The 26389-nt window shown below is 42.5% G+C and overlaps 2 protein-coding genes across 8 annotated transcripts; one reads left to right on the top strand and one right to left on the bottom strand.

Annotated features, from left to right (window-relative positions):
- Nucleotides 1-775: 775 nt before the first annotated feature.
- ZFAND6 (zinc finger AN1-type containing 6) lies at nt 776-21231 on the bottom strand. Of its 5 annotated transcripts, none has more exons than XM_075858441.1 (7): nt 21150-21231; nt 13004-13177; nt 12809-12911; nt 10012-10094; nt 9356-9493; nt 9143-9259; nt 776-2299 (listed from the first exon to the last, which is right to left on the bottom strand). In XM_075858441.1, exons 2-7 carry the CDS (start codon nt 13164-13166, stop codon nt 2151-2153), a joined length of 753 nt encoding a protein of 250 aa, XP_075714556.1. In that variant the 5' UTR covers nt 13167-13177; nt 21150-21231; the 3' UTR covers nt 776-2150. The 5 variants fall into 5 exon arrangements, with proteins under 5 accessions (XP_075714556.1, XP_075714553.1, XP_075714555.1 ...); XM_075858438.1 differs by lacking the exon at nt 21150-21231 and adding an exon at nt 19883-20782; XM_075858440.1 differs by lacking the exon at nt 21150-21231 and adding an exon at nt 16124-16280.
- On the top strand, nt 19885-26389 carry MTHFS (methenyltetrahydrofolate synthetase). 3 transcript variants are annotated; one of them, XM_075858444.1, is made up of 3 exons: nt 19885-20181; nt 23493-23754; nt 26021-26389. In XM_075858444.1, exons 1-3 carry the CDS (start codon nt 20179-20181, stop codon nt 26245-26247), a joined length of 492 nt encoding a protein of 163 aa, XP_075714559.1. In that variant the 5' UTR covers nt 19885-20178; the 3' UTR covers nt 26248-26389. The 3 variants fall into 3 exon arrangements, with proteins under 3 accessions (XP_075714559.1, XP_075714558.1, XP_075714560.1); XM_075858443.1 differs by lacking the exon at nt 19885-20181 and adding an exon at nt 20229-20688; XM_075858445.1 differs by lacking the exon at nt 19885-20181 and adding an exon at nt 21318-21412.

Raw genomic sequence — 26389 nt, 5'->3', positions numbered from 1 at the left:
TCAGCGTCCTACACTCCTCTCCATTAATTTACACAGCAGCATCGCGTTCTTACTAGAACACAATGTGCAGCCACATACACAGACATTAACGTTAATCAAGTGTCCTGATAATGAATATACATTACCTCCAGCCAGAACGTCATATGTATTCAGAATCCTGACACTTCTGAATCTTTTCTGTGAGATTCCAGCAAGCCACGCGTAATCTCGCGAGATTACGATGTAAACGAGATTTCGTTTCCCTTGCTGGAATCTCACAGAAAAGATTCAGAAGTGTCAGAATTCTGAATACATATGACGTTCTGGCTGGAGGTAATGTATATTCATTATCAGGACACTTGATTAACGTTAATGTCTGTGTATGTGGCTGCACATTGTGTTCTAGTAAGAACGCGATGCTGCTGTGTAAATTAATGGAGAGAAGTGTATGACACTGATTGGTCAGCGTCATACACTCCTCTGTACGACGCCCACTTGGTCGAACGTAAAAAACACGCCCACTTGGGCATTAAGAAACTCATTAGCATAAAGCTAAAAATCGCTAATAAAGTGGTTTAAAATAGATTGTTTTTCTAAATAAAAGCACTGCTGTCACCTACATTATAGCGCTGATCTTCTTATATAGGAGATAGGGCACTTATAATGTGGTGACAGAGCCTCTTTAAGCACGCAAGGATAAAAGAGGAGAACAGGGAATCAGGGCAAATTACACACCATAAAGTATCTAAGGACCCTTCACAGGGGTGGGTGTATGTATGAGAACTAAAACAAGACACAAGCTCTTATATTTTATTCAAATCAAACGGACATAAACATAAAACCTTTGGTGAGAGGCCAATAAGTGTCCGAGCTCACACGTTTGATTAGATCTACTATAAAAAGGAAACAAAAATATTTTAAATTTATGTTTAACGGCCAGTAGCAAACGGAAAGGCTTTTGGCTTTTGAAATCAATGCTCAGTTTGGTGGCACCAGTCTTTTAGACTTATAATGGAGTCCTTCCCTGTTCATAACTTGTACTGCCATTATTATTTGAAGCCACCAGTGTAGGCTGGGCTCTGAGCATACACATGCAGGACCTGCTGGGGGAGGGGAAAAAACACAGGTTCCAACCATAAAATGGGTACACTTTTTCTTCTGTAATTAAAGGGGTTTTCCAGGCCCAGAAAATTATACATAAATTATTTTTATTCAAAAGCTAAATAACTTTCTTACATAGATTTTGCTTCCCAATAAGATCATCTCTCACTCACCTGTTGCTGGAAGTTCCTTAGCTTGTGTTGATGTGTCGTCTTAGTCCCTCGGACTGAGCACTGCTCCTTCTGTGATGACAGGTCACTGGCTTCTCCCATCTCCGTCTCCCTGTGCAGCGGGGCGCTTGCAAAGGGAGCAGCAGATAGGACAAGCCCATGTGTACGTTGATGTGTCCTCACAGAAGAGAGAAGTAGCACTGCCCACAGTGCTGAGAGTCTAAGACAACACGTCAACACAAGTTGAGGAACTATCGAGGTTCCGGCAATGGGAATATAATATAATCTCACAAAAGTGCTGCATGGGAAGAAAGATGTATATTGGTAAATTATTCGTTTTTGGATGAAAAATTTATTTATGTATAATTTTCTGTGCCTGGAAAATGCCTTTAAAAGATTATTTTTTAAATCACACACTCAATCACACAATATGATGCAGAAGGGAAAAAAATGCGCCTCTGTTGAAAGAGGGCACTTTGCCAGAGCTCAAGCACACATGATTAAACTGGTCCAATAAAATGTTGATCCGTTTAGTTCTGGGATGAATACAATGGGATAAAGAGTCAGGAGTTTGATCATAGAGATGTAACAAGTCACATCCAGAGTACATTACACTCCATCACATCCTCTCTCCCTCCAACTGTTGTGCACAGTATGAAAAACCCTGGAAACAATTTAAAGAGTCTTTAAAGTTTTTTTGTTGTTGTTTCTCCTTGTTTCAATTGTAAGGATTCAAGAAAACTGTAATAAGAAAGGGGGGGGGGGTGTAGCTAGATGAAAGAGAAGGAGCTGTATCCCTGGATGTAGAGTCAGGATGATGAAGGTGGTTGTATGACTTATTATCCCACCACAGTCCACACCACAATGCTGGTGTCATCCAGGACAGACTGAAGCTCACTTTCAAATTTTCTGGATCTTCTCCCCGACCACAACAGGGTTTTCTTTCCTGATCTTCTCAGCTGCATCAGCTTTATAGTCATAGGAGCAACTGTGCATGTCGGAGTATCGATGTGTCCCACAGAATATATTCCCACATCGACAGTCAAAGCCTGGCAAAAAAAATGGACATATTAATAACTAGGAGTGTCACGATACCAGAATTTGTACGTCGATACTGATACTTCATTTAGTATTGCGATTTCGATACCAACTCGATACTTTGCCAACAGTAATAAAAAAAAAGTTCTTCCGTTTTCTGATGTGAGGCGCGTGGTGTGATGACTTTTTTTTTTTTTAAACTCAGTTTATTGAAGGAGACATATAAACACATTAACACAGTAAACTGCTGGACCCCCGCGCAGCGGACATGTCCAGAATATATGCATATAAAGAAACTGTTTAGTGTTACATTAAGTACATAACAAGATTCATAGCGAGGTGTGATGACTTTTGAATGTGCCTCACATTAATAGTAATTAATCCTATCATGTGTCTCAGTCATAATGGGTTAATGTGTGAGGTACCTAATGCGTACACATCATAAATGATGCAAAAAAATTGTTGTGCAGGTTATTACGGCCGCACCAATACTGAATGTGTATATTTTATGTATTGAGAATTATTTTAATGTTTACTGTAAAAAAAAAAGTTGTGTGTATTATTTTTAAATGTAACATTACTTTGTTTTTACTTAATTTTTAAACTTTAATGTATTGACATATATCTATATTACAGTACATTAGCCGGTGTACGGATAGTACACAGGCAGTTGTTAGGACATACCGAAATATGCCCTAACAACAATAAATATGGTAGGACAGCCCTGGGGTCCTTCAATGGACCCTGGGCTGTCTGTCCATATATGGTATGTCCCTCAATCGCGTCACAGGGATTCCTGTGACGCGATCCAAGGGGCATCCCCCCTTCTCACTTCCTCTTGAATGCTGCAGTCAGCTTTGATGGCAGCATTCAGGGGAATAGCGGCGGAGATGAGAGATTTCTCTGATCTCCGCCGTTATAGACCGGGGCTGCGGCTGTTCAAATACAGTCATTGCCCCGCTCCTGACAGGAAGTGCGCGCGCGGTCAGCCTGAGGTGACGCGGCCGGCGCTGCAGAAATGAGCGGCGGTTCAGGCACTGAAGACAGAACATGGGGGTGTTTTGTAGTGCGCCCGCTATGTTCTGTCATCAGTGCCGCCGCTCATTGGTGCAGCGCCGGCAGCATCGCATCATCCTGACCGCGCGCGCTTGTCAGGAGCGCGGCAATGACTGTATCACACAGCCGCAGCCTCGCTCTCATACATTCATGTGTTACTATACTTAGCTGTGCGGCTGCGCAGCCAAGTATCGAAATACAAGAAATAGCAGTATCGAACCGTTTGGGGATGCACAGTATCAAAGTTTCGATGCATCCCTATTAATAACAACTGACAATGACTTTATAACAATATACGTGATGAAAACCACTAATACAACCACAATTTTGCTTGTGTATGAAAGTGAAAAGCCTGGACAAGACCTGCAGTACTAGTTTGGAACTAAAATGTCTTCCAAGTACCTTTCCAAACTACTTATTCAGCTACACACCGAGAAGCCAAAAACTCCCGTTGTTACACATTCAGCCTGGGACAACAAGTTGACAGTGTTTAACCCCTTCCCTCTTTAGCCACTTTTGACCTTCCTGACAGAGCCTCATTTTTCAAATCTGACATGTGTCACTTTATGTGGTAATAACGTCGAAATGCTTTCACCTATCCAAGCGATTCTGAGATTGTTTTCTCGTGACACATTGGACTTTAAGATAGTGGTAAAATTTGGTCGATACATTCAGTATTTAATTGTGAAAAACACGAAAATATAGTGAAAAATTGCAAAAATTAGCATTTTTCTCAATTTAAATGTATCTGCTTGTAAGACAGGCAGTTATACCACACAAAATTGTTGCTAATTAACATCCCCCATATGTCTACTTTAGATTGGCATCGTTTTTTGAACATCCTTTTATTTTTCTATGACCTCACAAGGCTTAGAACTTTAGCAGCAATTTCTCACATTTTCAAGAAAATTTCAAAAGGCTATTTTTACAGGGGCCAGTTCAGTTGTGAAGTGGTTTTGAGGGCCTTATATATTAGAAACCCCCAAAAAGTCACCCCATTTTAAAAACTTCACCCCTCAAAGTATTCAAAACAGCATTTAGAAAATGTGTTAACCCTTTACACATTTCACAGGAATTAAAGCAAAGTAGAGGTGAAATTTACAAATTTCATATTTTTTTGCAGAAATAAATTTTTAATACAATTTTTTTTATAACACAGAAGGTTTTACCAGAGAAATGCAACTCAATATTTGTTGCCCAGTTTCTGCAGTTTTAGGAAATATCCCACATGTGGCCGTAGCGTGCTACTGGACTGAAGCACCGACCTCAGAAGCAAAGGAGCACCTAGAAGATTTTTGGGCCTTATTTTTGTTAGAATATATTTTAGGCACCATGTCAGGTTTGAAGGGCTCTTGCGGTGCCAAAACTGTGAAAATCCCCCAAAAGTGACCCCATCTGGGAAACTAGACACCTCAAGGAAATTATCTAGGGGTGTAGTGAGCATTTTGACCGCACAGGTTTTTTACAGAAATTATTGGAAGTAGGCCGTGAAAATTAAAATCAACATTTCTTCAAAGAAAATGTAGGTTTAGCGATTTTTTTTCTCATTTCCACAAGGACTAAAGGAGAAAAAGCACCGCAAAATTTGTAAAGCAATTTCTCCCAAGTAAAACAGTACCCGACATGTGGTAATAAATGGATATTTGGACACACGGCAGGGCTTAGAAGGGAAAGAGCGCCATTTGGCTTTTGGAGTCCACATTTAGCAGGAATGGTTTGCGGAGGCCATGTCACATTTACGAAGCCCCTGAGGGGACTAAACAGTGGAAACCCCCAACAAGTGACCCCATTTTGGAGACTACACCCATTGAGGAAATTATCTAGGGGTATAGTGAGCGATTTGACCCCACAGTTTTTTTGCAGAAATTATTGGAAGTAGGCCCTGAAAATAATAATCTACATTTTTTCAAAAAAAATCTAGGTTTAGCTAATTTTTTCTCATTTCCAGAAGGACTGAAGGAGAAAAAGCTCCACAACATTTGTAAAGCAATTTCTCCCGAGTAAAACAATACCCCACATGTGGTAATAAACGGCTGTTTGGAGACACGGCTTGGCTTAGAAGGGAAAGAGCACTATTTGGCTTTTTGAGATCACATTTAGCAGGAATGGTTTGCGGAGGCCAGGTCACATTTGCAAAGCCCCTGACGGGACAAAACAATGAAAACGCCCAAAAAGGGACTCCATTTAGGAAACTACACCTCTTGAGGAATTCATCTAGGGGTGTAGTAAGCATTTTGACCCCACAGATGTTTCATAGAATTTATTAGAATTAGGCAGTGAAAATAAAAACAGTCCTTTTTCTTCAATAAGACGTAGCTTTAGCGCAATTTTTTTCATTTTCTCAACAAATAAAGGAAAAAAAGAACCCAAAATTTGTAAAGCAATTTCTCCCGAGTACGGCAATACCCCACACGTGGTCATAAACTGCTGTTTGGGCAAACGGCAGGGCTCAGAAGGAAAGGACCGCCATTTGGAGTGCAGATGTTGCTGGATTGGTTTCTGGGCGCCTGTGGGCCCAAAACAGTGGAAACCCCCCAGAAGTGACCCCATTTTGGAAACGACACCCCTCAATGCATTTACCAAGGGGTGTAGTAAGCATTTTAACCCTGCAGGTGTTTTGTAGAAATTAGTGTTCACTCGATGTTGCAGAGTGAAAATGGGATTTTCTTCCATAGATATGCCAATATGTGGTGCCCGGCTTGTGCCACCATAACAAGACAGCCCTCTAATTATTATGCGGGGTTTCCCGGTTTTAGAAACACCCTACATGTGGCCCTAATCTTTTGCCTGGATATATGACAGGGCTCAGGAGTGAAGAGTACCATGCGGAGTGGAGGCCTAATTTGGCGATTTACAAAGTATTGGTTCACAACTGCAGAGGCTCAGATGTGAAATAATAAAAAGAAACCCCTGAGAAGTGACCCCATTATGGAAACTGCACCCCTCAAGGCATTTATTAAGAGGTGTAGTGAGCATTTTCACCCCACAGGTCTTTTCCATAAATGAATGCACTGCGGATGGTGCAAATTAAAAATGTATATTTTTCCCTAGATATGCCATTCAGTGGCAAATATGTCATGCCAAGCTTATGCCATTGGAGACACACACCCCAAAAATTGCTAAAAGGGTTCTCCCGGGTATGACGATGCCATATATGTTGAAGGAAACTGCTGTTTGGGCACGCTGTAGGGTTCAGAGCCGAGGGAGCACCATTTGGCTTTTGGAGAGCGGATTTTGCTTGGTACTAAATTTGTTTGAGTATTGCTGGTGTTTTATAATGTGGGGGTACATGTAAGTGGGGCGGAGTATATAAGGGGCATAGTCAGGTGGTATGAAAAAAATAAAATAATCCATAGATGTGTGTTACGCTGTGAAGCAATCCTTTCCGCACAGGCCAGTGTCGCACTGATAAATGGTGTCATTTCTTATCCCCCTTTTGGTCCACACTCTGCACCTTTGTAGTTTGAGGAATTTTGCTAGGAAGTGTTGTCCTGGTATAATACGGGCACCGTCGCTTCCAGCGGATATGTTTGGGCCCTCCCTTTCCTGGTTCCCTAATTTTAGGTCCTTGATAAATCGCCTCTTCAAACTGAAGAAATGTTCCCCTCGGGCACAACTGCATATTTTTTTATTTCCTGACTTATTGGAGCCATAACTAATTTTATTTTTCATAGACGTAGCGGTATGAGGGCTGGTTTGTTGCGGGATGAGCTGTAGTTATTATTGGTACCATTTTGGGGTACATGCGACTTTTTGATCACCTTTTATCCTATTTTTTGGGATGCCAGGTAAACAAAAAAATGCAATTCTGGCACAGCTTTTTTCGTTTTTTTTTATACAGCGTTCACCATGCGTTATAAATTACATGTTAACTTTATTCTGCGGGTCAGTACTATTCCGGCGATACCAAATTTATAGCACTTTTTTATGTTTTACAACTTTTTTCACAATAAAATTACTTTTGTAAAAAGAATGTATTTTTTCTGTCGCCATGTTGTGAGAACGATAACTTTTTAATTTTTTTGTCGACGGAGTTGTATGAGGGCTTGTTTTTTGCGGGACGAGCTATAGTTTTTATTGGTACCATTTTTGGATACGCGCGACTTTTTGATCACTTTTTATTCTAATATTTGTAGGGCAAAGTGACTAAAAAACAAACTCTGGTAACGTTTTTTACGGTTTTTTTTACGCTGTTCACCGCGTGCAATAAATAATACAATATTTTGATACCTCAGGTCGTTTACGGTCGTGGCGATACCAAATACATATGGTTTATTATTATTTTTCAATAATAAAGGACTTGATAAGAGTAAAAGGGGGATTGTGTTTTATTTGATTACTTGAAACTTTTATTGTTTTCAAACTTTTATTTTTTGCACTTTTTTTTGACACTTTTTTATACTTTTTTGACACTTTTCTTCAAGTCCCACTAGGGGACTTGAAGGTCCAACGGTCAGATTTTTTTTTTTCTAATACATTGCACTACCTATGTAGTGCAATGTATTAGATCTGTCAGTCATTCACTGACAGCAAGCCGATTAGACTTCGCCTCCCGGCGGGGCCTAAATCGGCTTCCGTAATGGCAGAGCAGGAGACCATTGTGTCTCCTGTTGCCATAACAGCAGTCGCCAGTCCCGATTGCCTGTCAGGGCTGGCGATCTGCTAGTAACCGCTACGATGCAGCAATCGCTTTCGATTGCTGCATCGAAGGGGTTAATGGCAGGGATCGGAGCTAGCTCCGGTTCCTGCCGTTACAGGTGGATGTCAGCTGTACAGTACAGCTGACTTCCACCGCTGATGACGCCGGATCAGCTCCTGACCCGGCGCCATCTTGCCGGCAGCTACGGAAGCCGATCAGGCTCCGCCGCCGGGCGGATCTTGACCGGCTTCGGTGCTAGGCAGACCGGGGGGCCAGTATTAGGCCTCCGGTTGCCATTGCAGCCACCGGAACCCCGGCAATTTCATTGCTGGGGCTCCGATGAGCTGCAAACACCTTAAGTGCAGCGATCGCGTTTGAGCGCTGCACTTAAGGGGTTAATGGCGGGGATCGAAGCTAATTTCGGTCCCCGCCGTTACTGTCGGATGTCAGCTGTAAGATACAGCTGAGATCCGGTGATGATGGCACCGACTCAGCTTTTGAGCCGGTGCCAAACATTTGACGTACATCTACGGCATTTTGCGGGAAGTCAATGCTTTCCATGACGTACATGTACGTCAAATGTCGGGAAGGGGTTAAAGGGAAACATAATTTGACGTTTCCCATCTGATCTGTTCCATTAAAGGAACATGTGACTGCTGCAACCAATCACTGGCCGCAGCAATGAAGTCAGCTGCGTCAACATGTCGCTGCTGCCGCAGCCTGTCGTTACTACTTGTTGTTATTTTATATCCTTGTAAGACATTTTTTTTAAATTAATGGGGTTAGACAACTCCTTGACTATAAATTATAACCGCTTTCTTCTTCTGGAATATCATACTTTTGCTGTCCAAATGGGGTCTGTCTATTTTGTACTATAAATATGGCTGGTGTAATTGTTGCTATGTTCACAATGACATTACATTTTGATGGTCAGAATTGGGTAGCCTGCTGCACTTTTCCGCCCACCTGATTGACCTATTATGCCAATGGGATCCACTAGGATTTGTTGCCAAATTAATCGATCATGGATCTCATGAAAAAGCAGAACCTCTGACAGTGTGAAAGAGCCTCTTCTCTGAAAACTTAATGTCAGTCAGCATATAGCTGAGCAACAACATTTCTGATCATACATAATATAGAGTTCAATATATATACAGACCTGTGAGTCCAACTTTTTTGCGGCACATGTGGCAACGGTTTGTCTTCTTGACTTTGGCCTCTTGGGGGGAGCGCTCTTGTTCTTCCGAAGAATTCTGTGCACTATCTGATGCTGCAGCTACGGAAAAAAATATTGTAATTACGCAATACGACTCCTTATCGGGTCTCTGCCCTGTACGAGGATAAAATCCCACCAAAGCAAATAATGACTTACCATTAGCACTGTCTAACTTCTGTTCTGTTTCATTATGCTTTCTCTTCCCCCTTCTCGAGCCTTCTTGCAACACACTCTGCTGAACTCCCCCCTTTTCTATGCTTGAAAAACTGAAACCCTTCTCTGAGAGTCTGCAATCTGGAATATCCAATAGCAACACCTTCCATAGCTCGTTTTAAGTAAATCCCCCAGTTTTCTATCAAACACTGTACCCAATTTTCATAGATCACACTTCTAAAAATCCTTTCTCCCTCAATACTGACTGACAAGTCAGATACGCCAAAAAATTTGTGTAACAAAATTAAACTGCTGTCTATTTAACATCATTGCACATATGCTTCAAAAGACCTCGGACTACCTTTAGGATTACCCTATTTTTGGAAACATGCAGTTGCAGTGTTAAATGCATTGATGAAGCTGAACATATATCAACATGAAAATAGTTTATTATTATCAGTAATATATTGCAGCTTTATCAGGGATAATGTTCAGGGGCATGAGTACAAACACTACAAGATAGCGATTTACTTAGGGCAATGTTAACTCCGTTGTTGCACACCATATATGCTGCACATACAAGGTCCCTAGTATTCATTGTGTGCCCACAGAGGACACAAAACATTCGCCACAGAAAAAAATACCAATACAGGACTAACCTTGTGCCTCTTTCGATTCAGCAGTTCTGTCATCTGTGGTTTCAACTTGCAAAGAGGAGTCTGACTCTGGTTGGGGAAGAGAACTGGTAGACAGAGAAAAGAATGATAAGAAGAAATGATTCAAAAAACAAAAAAACACAGGCGACCAACTGAGTATCTACAGATTCAAAGAACAAAGGAGGGTGACTGCAACCAGAGCTACAGTGTACCAATATATTCCATTTAAATGGTCATAGTTGGCAAAGATTTTTCGTTTATTAGTTACTTCTTTTCCTGGAATTAACAAGATCTTTACTCTAAAGTTATGAACTCAAAACCTGGACCTAGAGCCTGAGACATGAAATCTGGAACAATCCCAGGTGATCTACTTAAAAGGGGTCATCAAGTGATAAACAATTGATGGCCTATCCTTTGCGCTTGGATTTCATTCTATTCTCCTTTTCCTCTATCATAGTCTATATTTCACTAGCTGGCATTTCATTCCATCCACCCGCCCTCACCCCACACCCTGTCTCCCAATTTACACATTCTCTGCCTCTCATCAGTCACCGGCAATTTTCAGTCCGCCGGCCCCAGACTATATCCCGCTGCATGCAACAGCCCCGCAGTCACTTTGAACCCGCTTCCGCTGATGTTTCCCGTATTCAAGGGTTTCAGTGATAACATATTGCACCCGAATATCCTACACAATGGGGATACTCATTCATTCTGCTCTGGGCTCCGTGCGGGTACATTTCATTACTCATACATAGAATCAAACTAAATGTGCTTGCCCGTTTTTACATATTTTATCCTTGTATGCATTTATTTACATATTTGTATCACTGCATCTTGCATTCCAAATAGTTGTGTATCTATTTATTTATTTCATCACTGTCAACATGGAGGTTTGTTTACATCCTTGACCCATGTTACTTTGTGCCAATGTCTAGCCGCTGCCAGTGGCTCATTCTGCATTGGTTACAAGTACCGTCACTCAGACTTTCTCCGACCCCTATGACATTATTTTCAAGTGAATTTTGGCGGGTTTTTTCATCCTGTTCCTAATTGTTTGGTGCTATATTTAAGCTGCTGTTTTTTTTAACTGTATATTGGCCTGACGTAGGTGCCAGACTGGCATTGAAACGCGTTGCCATTGTTTTAAGAGGCTAATAAAATACCTCCCCTACCTACTGTGTATCACTGTTGATTTATGTATCAATGGTATGTCGGGAGCGCTGGTATTTCCTCTGTTTTTTTTTCCTTTCTACTGATATCCTCAGGTTAGGCCATCAAGATCTGAACAGTCGGGGTCCGACTGTGAAAACGGTGCTACAAGTGTGTCGGCGTTTCACAGAACAGAGCAGTGACAGGAATGAATGAAAAGTAGAGCGAGGTATGCGGCCCCTTCATAACAGCTGGTCGGCGGGAGTGCTGAGACTCGGACCCCCACCGATCAGATATGGATAGCCTTTTGAGAATAAGCCTCAATTTTTTAGCACTGGGAAACCCTTTTATTATCAAGTTCACAAGGATAAAAAGACAGAGCAAGAAACTGAAAGCAAGAGTTGATCTATAATTGGATGTCCGGTATCCTGTGTTTCACTGAGGACAGCCTATTTTAAAGGGGGAAGACACTGCTTGTGGATATATAGTTTGACAGCTGTCAATTGCTGTTATTTACAATTAAATATTTAATCATATCATGGAAAACTAGAAATCCTTTTCCGTCTCTATCCTACGTTGCTCTCAGAGTAGCATGGGAGACCTGAGAGCCGCTTTAAGGCACTTATACTAAACTTAAAGAAAATATCTACCTTTTAAATAAATTCTACAATAAAAGAAACGAAGTTGAGTAACAGAAAATAGTTTTGCTTTACTGTATTTGTATCAATTTTAAGCAGCTTCATGTTGTGTTCACCATTCATATACATAGCTTTTAACATGCGTTCAAACTTCTGCTGCTTTCCTTTCAGGTAACCAAACAGTTTAGTCATACTCCGCTCTCAGACTTAAAGCGTACCCATCGTTATCATTTTTTGCATAAATCAGTACTTTGTAATACAACTTGTTGGGGAAAGCGGCATCTTTCTCACCTTCCAGCAGCCTGTAGTTCCCCTTTCCCTGCCTGCAGGCTCTCTGTAAATGTTCAGAAACCTCCTCAGTCACCAAAAAAAAAAAATCGGTCTAGAATAATACAGTAAATAGAAGACATGGAGGAGGGGGATGCAGCTGCAGTACCACTCCCTCAGTGTGCGAGAAACTGCATGTTTTTAGAGGGGAGGGGGGAGCAAAAATAGTGAAGACATCTGATAGGCTCAGAGCACACAGCACAGCTATTATATCAAAACATGAAGAGCACGCCCAACCAGCAAGCATGGAGAGAGACAATATGCATTTACAGATACCAGCAGATGGAAGGAAACATACAGGTTATACACAACATTTCTGACTGCACTAATACACAGCTACCTAATGAGAGATTTGTGATTTATTTTTGTAACGATAGGTCCGCTTTAACTCCTAGGCTGTAGATACCATGCTTGGCATGATGTCTGAGCACCTTGCCCCCTTCTCCTCTAAGGAGAAATGCTCTTGCAGTGCTCTTCTGCGATTCCACCAGCTGTGCCAGTCAACATCTTTAGATACTGCCTCTTCTAAGAAGCATCAACCTGGAAAACCAGGAAAGTACAGTCACCTACCTGGGATACAGGTTTTTCACTCAGCACTAGTATCTGAGTAAATGGGGGCTTTGTTTGACTTTCAGACTTGGTCACAGTGTAGAACCGCACACAATCTATCCTGGAAATTTACTTACTTGGCTTGTGTCTGTGGATCCACAGATTCTGCTGGTTCATCCACCTTGGAATGGACTACATGTTGTGGAGTGGAAGCCTCCACCCCACTTCCCACTGACAACACTGCAGAAGAGAGAAATTATTTTTTTTACCGATAGTCCAATATACTATACAGGCAGAACAAGTTATTATAAGATTAGTTCACACAGTGTTACCTGGAGGACTATTCCTCCCAGTGCCGCTGTTGTTCTGTCGCTGTAGATATTCTTTATAGCAGACGGAGCAGAGTCCATTGGTACGTGGGTTACCATAGAAGCCACAACCATTAGAACAAAGTAGAGGCGCTTGGTTATGGTTTGTCTCTTGCGCCATGTTCATCTACCATGAAGCTGAAAAATTGAACAAAGGCTGCTGTTAGTATGCGGGAAATAGGCCTGAACCATGGTGATTTATGGAAGCAATAGCTTGCCAGACAGACCGCAACGTACATGTTCTGCTTTCCGTTTGGAAATAGGGCGAGAACTGGTTACTCACTTACTTAAAATTGCTGTGAAAGAGTATTTGTTTCCCTTAAATAGTCCATTTATTACTGCACAGAAGGCAGATATACACAACCTGCTTCTAAGTACTTTGCTATTAGTCCAAGCCATCATTAAAGAGGCTCTGTCACCACATTATAAGTGGCCTATCTTCTACATAATATGATCGGCGCTGTAATGTAGATTACAGCAGTGGTTTTTTTATTTAGAAAAACGATCATTTTTGACGGAGTTATGACCTATATTAGCTTTATGCTAATGAGTTTCTCAATGGATAACAGGGCGTGTTTTACTATATGGCCAAGTGGGCGTTGTACAGAGGAGTGTATGACGCTGACCAATCAGCGTCATACACTTCTCTCCATTGATTTATACAGCACATAGCGATATAGCTATATCACTATCTGCAGCCACATACACACACTATAACGTTACTGCAGTGTCCCGACTATGAATATACATTACCTCCAGCCAGGACGTCATGTGTATTCAGAATCCTGACACTTCGCTAACACAATCCCGACACAACAGCACAGCAAGCGTAATCTCGTTTGAAATTAGTTTACAGCGTAATCACGCGAGATTACGCTTGCTGTGCTGTAGTGTCGGGACTGTGTTAGCGAAGTGTCAGGATTCTGAATAGACATCACGTCCTGGCTGGAAGGAATGTCTATTCACTGTCAGAACACTGCAGTAACGTTATAGTGTGTTTATGTGGCTGCATGAAGCGATATAGCTATATCGCTATGTGCTGTGTAAATGAATGGAGAGAAGAGTATGACGCTGATTGGTCACTTATTGGTCAGCGTCATACACTCCTCTGTACAACGCCCACTTGGTCTAAAGTAAAACACGCCCAGTTGTCCATTAAGAAACTCATTAGCATAAAGCTAATATAGATCATAACTCAGTCAAAAATTATCGTTTTTCTAAATAAAAAAACACTGCTGTAATCTACATTACATCGCCAATCACATCATGTACAATTTAGGGCACTTATGTGGTGACAGAGCCTCTTTAAGAGTAAGACACTGCCAAAATATCTAAGTGACAAGTCACGGTGTATTATGGTAATTGATATTGCACTTAACATGACGTCTACATACTTAAGATGTTTTCATTGATTAACAGTTTAGGGAAGATTACCAGGGCACACTTATAGAGTCATGCATGAAAAAAAGTGCAAAGAATATACAGTGCCTCGACTAAAGGTCAATAGCTATCCTTCATGGGGGAAAAACATCCCGCAATTGCCAGGGAAGAGCCAGGTTAAGAAAACCTTGGCATGCCCTAGAAACCACATGGCTCTGTACCACATTATGTGGGATTACTTTAAATTCTACTTACTATACACTAAAGCCTCATGCACGCGACCGTAGCCATGTGCACAGCCGTGATTTTCGGGTTAGCCTAGGGCGGAGAGTCACACGCAAGACGCCCACAAATCGCGGGCCGTGCACATGGCCGCGGCCATAATTTGCCATCAGCAGGGACCGCAGAACAAGGCCGTAATAAGACTTGCCCATAGGAATGAATGGGGCCGCAATTCTCCCGTGGATTTCCGGGGGAATTGCGGCCGCAAAGGCACGTTCGTGTGCATGGGGCCTAAGGCTGCATTCACACGACAAGGAAAAAAAATGGCCATTTAAAAAGGGATCAACGGTCAGCATTTCATGGCCGTTTTGCATCAGTGTGTCTCCAAATCTTCATCTATTAACCAGTCCGTCTGTCCGTTTTTAATAGCCATTTGACATCTGTTTTGAATCAGTTTTTCATATCTGTTAAAAAAAAAAAAACTGATAAATTTCATGTCAGGCTTTTCTTGTCCCAGCCCCCTGAAAACACCCAAAGGAAGGTCACATGTAGACACTATTTTCTCTGGACCTATTTCTACAGACCCCCTGGAGAGGACGCCACGCAGACCCCCTGGAGAGGACGCCACACAGACCCCCTGGAGAGGACGCCACACAGGCCCGATGTACATGATGCCACACAGACCCCCCCCTTCAAGGAATTTTTAGGGACCGTCTCTGTAAATTCCGGACAGTCGCGGAAAATTCACTACAGTTGACCACTACGTACAATGCCCCCTGTACTAGTGCCACACTACTCTTGTAGTGAGCGCAGCAATACACTACATTTAACTTTCGGCTGCCCTTCATAGTCACTGATGCAGCGCAGTCTCTAGTCTTCTTCAGGTGTGGTCTCTCGTCTGCCATCGCGACGCCTTCGCAGAACCCGTGAAGACGAGAGACCACACCTGAAGACAGTGCTAAATCGGTGAGTATGCCGCCGATAGCCAGCAAGTAGTCGTTCCCTTGCCAATCCCCACGTCACAGATCTGTTTTTAACAGTTGTTACATGTATTGACAGCCGTTAAAAACTTATCAATTGACTTCTATGGGGGCCGTCTGGCCGTGAAAACGGCCAAAAATAGGACATGTCCCATTTTTTTGACGGCCAATATTGACGGGCCGTTAAACGGCTGTGTGAATACACCCATAGAACATTATTGCTCTGTAAACGGCAGCATAACAGCCGTCAAACGGCCGTTTTTAACTGTCGTGTGAATATAGCCTAAGTATTCTACAGATTACAGGAGTTTATGGACCCACATTAGACTTCCGCGTTACTCTGAATACAGAGGCACAGGTTTGTTTTTCTCACTGATTCATACGGAATTAGAGAGATAAAAAAAACTTTTTATCACATATCATATTACAGAAACATTGATTTTAGGGACAGCACAACATGGAGACACCATACGGACTCCACGTGCTGCCTTACAGACTTTACCGGGCAAATGAGACCTCAAGCCAGATTCACACCTCTGTAATTCCAGTCTGTGCCAGAGCAGTATATTTTGAATCAAATCCTTTCCAGTTTTCAGAACTCTTGCACCATCCCGGTTGTCAGTCTTTTCCCTTAGGTGTTAATCCACACAAACAAATGTAAGAAGACACAGGCTACATGTGAGCTCTAAGCCACACATCCTGCAATAAGGAGTTTCCATGGACACAGAAGCATCATAGAGATTCAAATGCAAAACAATAGAATCCTGGACAGGAGACGGAACCTGGGAAGCAACTTTATGGGGAAGGGGCTCAAACAAAACATACTTATTATACTGGAGGGAAAACAGGGCAGACGTCCTGAAACACTGGTGTATCTTATGCCAGTCTAAGTAAGGCCTTATTCACACAAACGTATTTTACGTCCGTGATACGAGCATGAAAATCACGCGTGTCGCACAGACCTATGTTAGTCAATGGGGCCGTTCAGACATTCCGTGATTTTTATGCGGCGTGTGTCCGCTGCGTAAAACTCACGACATGTCCTATACGTGGCCGTTTTTCGCACATCACGCACCCATTGAAGTCAATGGGTGCGTGATAATCGCGCACGGCACACGGAAGCACTTGTGTGTCGCGCGTGATTCGAGCAACAGTAGATAAAGAAATGAAGGAAAAAATAAAAGAACTTCCTTCATTTCTTTTTCTAAACTTCAAAACCGCGTGTTATAAGCATGGCATATGCGTGAAAATCACGCAGTCAACTCTGATGACGCACGGAAGTGCATCGGGCGCAAAACGCTGCGTTTTTTGCGCAGGCAAAACGCACACGCTCGTGTTAATCCGGCCTAAAGTTGATTATGGGAGTGATATGCGCCACACATTTTGAACTGTCTAATAGGAAAAAAAAAATCTGCACCTGCTACAAGTAGCTGTAGATTTGTGACTAAACTTGTGCCATTTCTTTTCTAATAGGGCCGATGCAGCGAGCGCCGATCAGAAAGACCGCAAGTTCATCGGCGCTCGTTTGCTCTGGTCGTTACTCTGATCGCTCGTCCCCATACATTATCATCATGTCGGCAGCGCGTCTCCCTGTTTACACAGAGATGTGCTGCCGACAACGATAATATTTTACTTTTTTAAAACCCCCTTTATTCAGATGCCCACACGCGGTCTGTGCTATACGGACCTTGTGTTGGCCTTATTTTCTGGGCCGACCACAGATCAGGGACCTGGGCTCCTAGCACCATAGTTCTCTATGCTGCTAGGACTCCCTACCTCTCCGCGGGAATACTGTCCCATACTGTAATCATGTTTTCAGTATCCCCGCGGCCTAAAACTGTCTTCTTGGGGACCACTCCCACTTTTCAAATTTAGCGAATGACGAGAAGTCACAAATTCTATGCAAATTCGTCACGTGTCCACTTGCAAATTTTTTTTCGCCATTTACAACTAAATCTGGCGCAAACTACATGATAAATATGGGCCAATATGTATATTATGATCCATTTATTTACCTCTACATTTTAAGCAAGCACAACAAAAAACAGCAATTCACAATCAGCAGGTTACACAACACTGGAAAAGACAGAGAACATTCCCTCTATTCCTATGAAAAGTCCCGATAATCACAAACCTCCCTACTCCAATATAGTAACACCATTAGATCTACTCCAATATAGTAACGCCATTAGATCTACTCCAATATAGTAACGCCATTAGATCTACTCCAATATAGTAACGCCATTAGATCTACTCCAATATAGTAACACCATTAGGCAGTATTCCTCAATCTTGCCGCTTATGACATACACAAGAGGAATCACTAAGTTCTTTATCATCGCCACTTATGATTCCTTAAAGGATATGTACACCTTTGTAAGAATATATTTTTATTAAATGAATGTATTTCGTGTTTTTATGCCACTTTTATGATCACTTCTTTTTACGATACAGCTTCTAGGTATCCTGTATACATAGAAGTTTTATCGTTCTGTCTGAGCCGTGTCCGTCCGTTCAGCTGAGAGCGGGTCAGGCTAAAAACGATCACATCTAAGTTCATACATTAGATGTGATCATTACTAGCGGGATCACGCGTCACCCGCTCTCAACTTTACTGACGGACACGGCTCAGATGGAATGATACAGTTTCTAAGTATACAGAATACATTGAAGCTGTATCTTAAAGTGTAGCTAAACGTTTGACAAACTTCTGAGTCATAGTGACATATCAGGAGTTTGGATTGGTGGGGATCCGAGCACGGAGACCCCCACCAATTGCTAGAACGAAGCAGCTGAAGAACTCGTGTGAGCGCTCAGCCGCTTCGTGTCTGTTCGGCTTTTTCCGGAAAGCCGATGTATCGGAGTACGGGCTCTTAGACTTTCTATTGAGTCCACACACACGATACATTTATTTCCGGAAAAAGCCAAACAGACACGAAGCAGTTGAGCACTCGCACGAGTGCTTCAGCTGCTTCGTTCTAGCAATTGGTGGGGGTCTCCGTGCTCGGTACCCCCACCAATACAAACTTCTGACATGTCACTGTGACATGTCAGAGGTTTGTCAAACGTTTAGCTACACTGCAAAAAGTTAAAAAAAAAAAAATGTTCATAAGTGATTTTAAAAGTTGAATACAACACTAAATACATTCATTTAATAAAAGCTGTACCTAGCCTTTAAACCTCTTATTGTATGTGCCAACCGGCAGCACAGATTTATACAGAAAGAGAAAATTCCTATAGAAAAGAGGGATGATCAGTAGAAACACAAATAAAATACTGCTGAGTTAGGTTAGAGAATGTTCAAAAAAAAATAAATAGTAAAACAAAGTGTTGTGGATTTTCAGGTTGTCATTAGAAAGCTTTTGTGACACTTTCAGGTTTAGATCAGACACGTGTCACCCATAAGTCACCTGTCAGTGTCTCTGCGGGGCGCAGGGATGACAGAGGCAGAGATTGTGTACACAGCTGTTTCTAGGCTTCTCACTGCTACAATTCATGTCCTCCAACTCAGCTAGAAAACCCAAAAGATTCAAATATAAAAACTGTTGCAAGGGGCAACGGCATAATTTTTTTTGCCATTATCTACTTTTTTTTTTATTCTGTCTTGCTATATTGTTCAAACTCTGTGATCCCTTTAAGATGGCCATAAAATGACCCATATAATAATAATGGTCAATGTGTGGTATGACTGGATGTGGCTGACTAAAATCCCTAGAAGGAGCCTTTAGTTTTTTTATTATCCCAAAAACTCAAAATAAAAATTGTCCTTACCTATACGGTGTTAACATTGCCGTATGTAAACATATGGGCTTCAGGGACGCTCTGCCCTAGTGATGTCACATCTAGGTGGCAATCCTGCATCTGCCCATGCCCGCTGCCGTACCAGGTTTCACGTGAACGTCACTAGGACGGATGTCACTGCATCCATATTGTTTACACAAGGCTAAGCCTTACGTGTGTAGAGAAAAGGTTAGAATTTCAATGCCATGTATATGGATTTATGTTTACGTCTCAAAAAATGGCAGACAAGGAAACCCCCTCTAAACTGTGACACATTTAATTCTTCATGTTTGTGGGAAGTGTCATAGTCCCTGTATCTGCGTACAGGGACCATGTTGTTATTGTTGTTGTTGTTACTACTAGTCCACCATAATTAGGGGGTGTATGAGACGTCCATACACAATAACATGGCCCTGCCACACCTAGGGGCACAATATAGGGCACAATGCTGGAAATAGGCAGTGGTCGTGCAGGCACTCACCTCACACACAGGCAGGGGTCAGGGTATGGGGGGAGACCCCTGGGTAAACAGTGCCCAGAGAAAGCCTTATCAATGTGACCGGAGTCGAACCCACTCGAGGCCTATAGCAGAGAACGACACGACCCCTGCGCCCCTGTATTCCCGCCTCCGTAGCTCCAGTTGCCGGCTCTTAATGTTTGTCGTCGGTTTGATTCCCGTTTGGTATGACAATTAACAAGACTAGGTTACGGTGAAAGCGCTACCGGTGTCAGTCACTTCCTTCTTTCACACTTCCGGTTTTCCTCCCACTTCCGGTGATGGTAAGTCGCTAGATCCTTCCCTCTGTGGGTGTTTCTCATTTTTGGATGGCCAATAGCTCGTGACGTCGTGTGACTGCATGACGTCATCAAGGTGTCGCATCGTTGTGTATGCTTTGCTTCCTTCAGGCTTGTACTGAAGTGTTCTGTAGTTCATAAGCTGTTTGTTAAACTACAACTCCCAGCATGCTCTGACAGACGAGGTCATGTAGTTACACAACAGCTGGAGAGCCGTAGCCTGTCACCCTTCCCCAGTCATATGCCTGGACACGATTGTTGATTATGGTCGTGAGCACATAGGGTCACCACCAGTCAGTGACCAGTTAGCAGAGACAACCTGGCAGCCGTGGGAGGAGCTCAATAAATAGGACAGAAACTTTTTTTTCCCTTTATGCCAAGATGGCGTCGATACAAGCCGCTAAGAGGGCGCTCAGGGCTCAGTTGAAGCAAAGAATAGCTGTCTTAAGCGACCTAGAGAAGCTTCAGCAGTCCCAGGCAGTGACTCAGAAGGTGTGTGCGCCAATCGTTGGGATGGTAGTCGTATCGGAGAGCATTTTGTTATGTGAGGGTTACACGTCTTATATGGAGGCAACAAGCGGGTTAAATGTGTTCTAATGGTCTTGTCAATAAAGTTTATTGAAGAAAGCACAGTATTAGAAGTAGCGCGAGGTGAAAGAGGAGTTGCCTGTAGCAGCCAATCAGATACCAGCTCTCATTTCTTAACCTAATTGGTTGCTATGGGAAACGTCTTCAATTTTACAATGCACTAGTTTTGCTAAATCTTCTCCATATATGGGCAAAATGTAAATATAATACATACTCATTGGATCTGTGTAGGGTGTTAGAAATTGGCACATGTAAAGTACATTACATGGGAGCAAATAGAATAGAATAACAAAGCAGAACTGCCAGCAAGCAAATGTTATAAAATAAAAACAAACAACACATTACTTGACTGTTGAATTCCCTACCACTCCAGTGTTGACGCTTCGGTAGTCCCCCACCGGTCTTCGTTCGCTTTCCGGGAGAGATGACATGCAGTACCAGCAGGTGACCACCGCAGCCAATCGCTGGCCTCGATGGTGATGCTAGTTAGTATGGCACATGACCACTGAGACCAATGATTGGCTGCAGAGGTCACGAGCTGGCGCGGCATGTCATTTCCATTGGAAACTAAACAGAGTGGTGGGTCATCTCTGGAGCATAAATGCAGAAACTAATGAGGATTTAGCAGGTAAATATTGTTGTTTTATTTGTTTGTTTTTTATAATATAACATTTGCTGCTGCCAGTTAAATTATTATATTTTTTTATTACTTTAAGAAATTATTCACACCTGATATATAGGAAGCACTGCGTGGCTGGCGCTGTTATGGGAGGCATTGTGGGTATGTGTGAGCTCTGTTTTATTAAAGGTACCACCAGGCAATGGTCTATTCACACGGTGCAGTCACTTTGATGTTTATTACTCTTAGGCAGGTAATTCTGCAGGTAAAATTCGCACTTAATAGTGCGTTTCTTAATGTGTTTTTGGGTGTGTATTTTACAATTTGGGTGAAACAGGTGTAGATTACATACTGCATATTTTGGTTTCTTAAATACACTTGTCAGATACAATTCTGAAATGGAAACGCTACATAAATTGACATGCTGCGGATCTAAAGATTTACGTGCAGAAAAATTCTTCAACGTGTAGATGAGATTACTTGGAATCTCATTTACTTTGCTGGTACTGTATTACGCTGCAGGTTTGCAGCAGGAAAATATGCGCATCAAAGCCACATGTAATACATGCATTGTTCATGTGGCCTTACTGTGTTACATAGTTGATGAGGTTGAAAGAAGTCACAGGTCCATCAAGTCCAGCCCATAATCCCACAGCGTCTGTTATGCCTAGTGCAGGCCTGATGTGGAGGTGCGTGACCGGTATTCTCTCTTTGTTCTTCTTTGTATCAGGCCCCCCATTAGGCATAACACAATGCATTAGCTTCAGCCACAGTGCTCCCTTTAAAAGGGGTATTTGCGTCTGAGACATTTATGGCATATCCAGAAGGTTCCATCTCTGAGACCCCCATTTATCTATAGAATGGGGTTTCCTTGAACCCCTGTTCAGCATTCCAGGGAGGAGGAGATGAGGCGGCTTCGCATGCATACACTCTCTCCATTGTAGTTTATGAGCATTGTGAAACGTCCAGCTGTTTCCATGTTTTTCCATGCAGTAGTACAGCGATTATATAGAGTACAGCGGGGCCGGTCACATGACGAAGAGTCGCGTCGTCATGAAGAAAGACTGTGCAACTAGAGTACCGGTCCCCCGCCAGTGCTATAAAAATCTATTAAAATCTCATAATCAGCGTGACGAGGGACCGGAATGCATATTAGCGAGTTTACTCACATACTGCAATGACTACACTGTTACTAATTTTCGGTCCCAACATAACCCCTTTAACTAACATACATTTGGTAGGAAAGCAAGAAGAAGGGGACACATGGATGAGACTATGACTGTTGAATGGAAACATATAGGACCCACAGGAAACCATAGGGATTTTTTTATGAAGACATTGTGACACAACAATATTTTCAATTGGAATCCTTAAAAAATAAAATGCTCTTGTGTCTATATATTACTGTTACATACTTGTTCTGATGCCCCCTGGTGTTCTTTTAATCCTCTCTCAGAACATAAAACCTTTTTAGCCATTTTTTTATTAATTGTATGTAATTGGTGATTATACATTTTTTTTCTTATTTACATTTATTAAACATCTTCCATCGTTTCTGAGATGCAACTTCTATGTATTTTCTATACTTAGAAGCTGCATCAAGCGCTGTCAGTCGAGCCGTCAGTTTAGATGTGATCAATATTATGGCGATCCTGTGTGTTAGAGACACACAGGACGTGTTCTCAGCCAAGCCTTCAGTTCACTTCACTGACGGATTCGGCTGCTAGCCAACGCTACAGCTTCTATGTATAGAGGATACATTGAAGCTGCATCCCAAAAACAATAGAACATTTTTTATAAATATAGTCTAGAAAATTGCTTACATTCGCCAATTACATACATTTAATAAAAAAAAGGCTACAAAGGTTTTCATATACTTTAATGCTACATTAGAGTTGGTCAATGGAGCTATTCAAATGGCTATTTTTTTTATTTGGCAATATTTCTGTATGACATTGCTCTGAAAGTTTTATTTTTTTTACATTTAGGACAAAAGTATTGTATAAAGATTGGAATATGGTATTAGGTTTTATACTTTTTACGAGTAAGGTGTAGGTACATAACTTCTCATGATGAAATATTCTTACAGTTACTCTCTCACCACCGATACCAAACAGCTCAGCGCATTGCTGTATTTCTGAATATGCCCGATGAGGTTCAGACTGGAGACATCATACGTGATATTTTCCATCAAGACAAATTGTGTTTCATTCCACGTTACCAGCCTCGCAGTTCACATATGGATATGGTGAGACTCAGTTCAATGGAGGAAATCAACCTGTTACCAGTAACCTCGTGGAATATACGCCAACCCGGAGAGAAAGACTGCAGAGAAGAGGCATTGGCTACTGGTGAGAAAGCCGCTGCATGGTTTTATTCTGTCAATCTTCTTCTTAGTTAACATTTGTTTCATAGTGATCCACTCTTTCATCATTTTATACAATAAATTGCAATTATGCCATAGTGGAGAAAAGCCAAGCTCATGTTTTTTTTCAATTGGCTGGGATTTGTCGCCTTATAGGTGAAAAAAAAGGCAGATGGGAGAACGGATTCCTTTGAATGAAAACGGGACCTTAATGGAGTTTTCAGAGATATAAAAAAAAAAGTGTCTTCACTCTTGTCCATGGACTGTCTGCCTATATCATTCAAATCAATGGGACTGAGTTGCAATACCAGGCACAGCCCATGAACAAGAATGGCGCAGTTTCTGGAGGCAACCCCTTATCCTGGGCAACCCCTTTAAAGAGTCTTACAACAGACAGACTTCTCTCATTGTAGGAGTTTGTGGAAATGCTAGTTTCTGCCAAAGTTATTAGTGCTGATCCAGATTTTTGTGCTGGTACTCGTAGTTGGAACTATTACTCCCTCATTACGAGCAGACTCTAGGTTGGTAGAGGCATCTATCTCATGTACATGCAAACTTTCTGGCTACAGTGACAGATAAGAGATTATTAGCAACTCCAATAGTACTATTAGTTTGAAGCAACCTATCTGTCCAGCTGTTGCAAAACTATAACTCCCATTATGTAGGTTATGCTGTGAGTTGTAGTTTTGCAACAGCTGGAAAGCCATACATTCAATACCAATGGCGACAAATATTACGTTTATGCAACTTTTATTAGTTAGCCACTAGTTTTATTATAAGATCAGCAGCAAGCTACAGGGTAACCTACCATTTCTCTCTGTTGTCCCATCTACAACCACATACGGTTTTGTCCTTTGGCCATTATACCTATTGTTAATCTGGATAGGTTTACTGGTGCAATTACGTTTTTTATATTTTTTTTAATGAGGTTTTAATGGTAAGTAACATTGCACAACAAAACGGTTACAATGTATCACCAGCCTTAAAGCGATGCTCCATTTTAGGACAAAATTATAAATGTGACGGGGTATTTGGAGTGATATTACCTGATCCTCCAGTTGTGCCGCTGCCGTGGATCTGCCGTTTTAGGGCCCCCTCTGTGTTGTCTCAAAATGGCCACAGCGCTTCTCAGACTGAGTATAAGACAATTCCTCTGATCACATGAGCAGCTTTGGCCAATCCGAGAACAGTAGGAATGTCTCCGACTCATAGTCTAAGGCGGGATTCACACGACCGGGTCGTTCCCGAGCCGAGTGTCGGCCGGTAAAATCGGCCATTTTGCCTGGCCGGTTTGCATTAAGTTTTGCATCCGTGCCGGGCCGGGCAGATCCGGACAGTGACATCAGCGGCAACTCCTGAAGGGGAATCCCCATGTGTTCGGGGATTCCGCTTCAGGAGTTTTCCCTGATGTCACTGCCCAGATATGGACAGAGACATCAAGCGCTCTGTCCAGGAGCGGAATCCCCGAAAACACAGGGATTCCGCTCCTTCAAGGAGCTAAAGTGCGGCTAGCACATAGCAGAGCGGGGAGATACCTCCCCGCTCTGCTATGGTGGCGTCGCTACAGTAGTAGTAGCAGCCGCAGCAGCTGTTAGCGGCGCCATCGAAGGTGTCGCCGGGCCAGGGTGCTTTTCAAGCAGGGGAAGGGAGCCAGCGCAGCGCTCCCTTCCACCTGCTGTACACCCCGGCCCTGCCACACAGTGTACAGCGATGCCATTCGTCAGAATGGCATCAACTCCTCCTCCTCACATGCACTCTGTGCTGTGAGGAGGAGACAGAGCGCAAGCTCCGGAAAACCCGGCCATCACTCGGGACACATCCCGGTGATGGCCGTGTAATACCCGGCCCCATAGACTTCTATGGGGGCCGGGTACCCGGGCGAAGATAGAGCATGTCCTATTTTTTGACGGCCGGTTTTCCCGGCCGTCAAAAAATCGGTCGTGTGAATAGCCCCATTAGGGGTCTATTATTCCTAAGGCAGCCGGGTGCCGGCCGATTTATGAACGGCCGGCACCCGGCCGGGAAACCCTGCCGTGTGAATGAGGCCTAAGAAGCTCTGCAGCCATTTTGGGACTTCACAGAGGGGACCTTAAAACAGCGGATCCACGGCAGAGGGGCATAACTAGAGGGCACCAGGTAATATTACTCCATATACCTCATCATATTTAAAATGTTGTCCCAGGACCGAAGGGTCGCTTTAAATCTTTTTTAAAATGTACAGCAACTACTTATATACAACCAAATTATTACAGGAGGACTGGATCTTGTGCTTGTACCAGGACTTGGATTTGACAAGGAAGGTCATCGTTTGGGGAGGGGTAAAGGATATTATGACACTTTCTTAGAGCGCTACAGTCGTCATCTTTCTGCCAAGCCATTTACCATCGCATTGACATTTCAGGAACAGATTTGCGACTCCATCCCTGTAACGGAAAACGATTTTGAGATCGACGAAATTATCTGTGCTGGAGATTCTTAAGAAATGACTTAACAACATTCTTTGCCGCAAGTTGATAATTTTAACTTTTTCTATTTTTCCGATCTTAACAGTGTCTTGGATCTTTCATTCCTCTTCATTTCACCCACTATCAAAATAAAGCTGTGGTCCATATTATCTAAAA

This window comes from Rhinoderma darwinii, chromosome 3, assembly GCF_050947455.1.
Source record: "Rhinoderma darwinii isolate aRhiDar2 chromosome 3, aRhiDar2.hap1, whole genome shotgun sequence".
NCBI lineage: Eukaryota > Metazoa > Chordata > Amphibia > Anura > Rhinodermatidae > Rhinoderma > Rhinoderma darwinii.
This window is presented reverse-complemented; position numbering and strand designations above follow the sequence as displayed.

Coding starts and splice junctions, on each gene's coding strand:
- MTHFS (XM_075858443.1), top strand. CDS start 20,578: ATGGCGTCGATACAAGCCGCTAAGAGGGCGCTCAGGGCTCAGTTGAAG. Junction 20,689..23,492: donor CCCAGGCAGTGACTCAGAAG/GTGTGTGCGCCA, acceptor ATATTCTTACAG/TTACTCTCTCACCACCGATA. Junction 23,755..26,020: donor AGAAGAGGCATTGGCTACTG/GTGAGAAAGCCG, acceptor AAATTATTACAG/GAGGACTGGATCTTGTGCTT.
- ZFAND6 (XM_075858441.1), bottom strand. CDS start 13,166: ATGAACATGGCGCAAGAGACAAACCATAACCAAGCGCCTCTACTTTGT. Junction 12,912..13,003: donor TGGGAGGAATAGTCCTCCAG/GTAACACTGTGT, acceptor TCTCTTCTGCAG/TGTTGTCAGTGGGAAGTGGG. Junction 10,095..12,808: donor GATCCACAGACACAAGCCAA/GTAAGTAAATTT, acceptor TCTGTCTACCAG/TTCTCTTCCCCAACCAGAGT.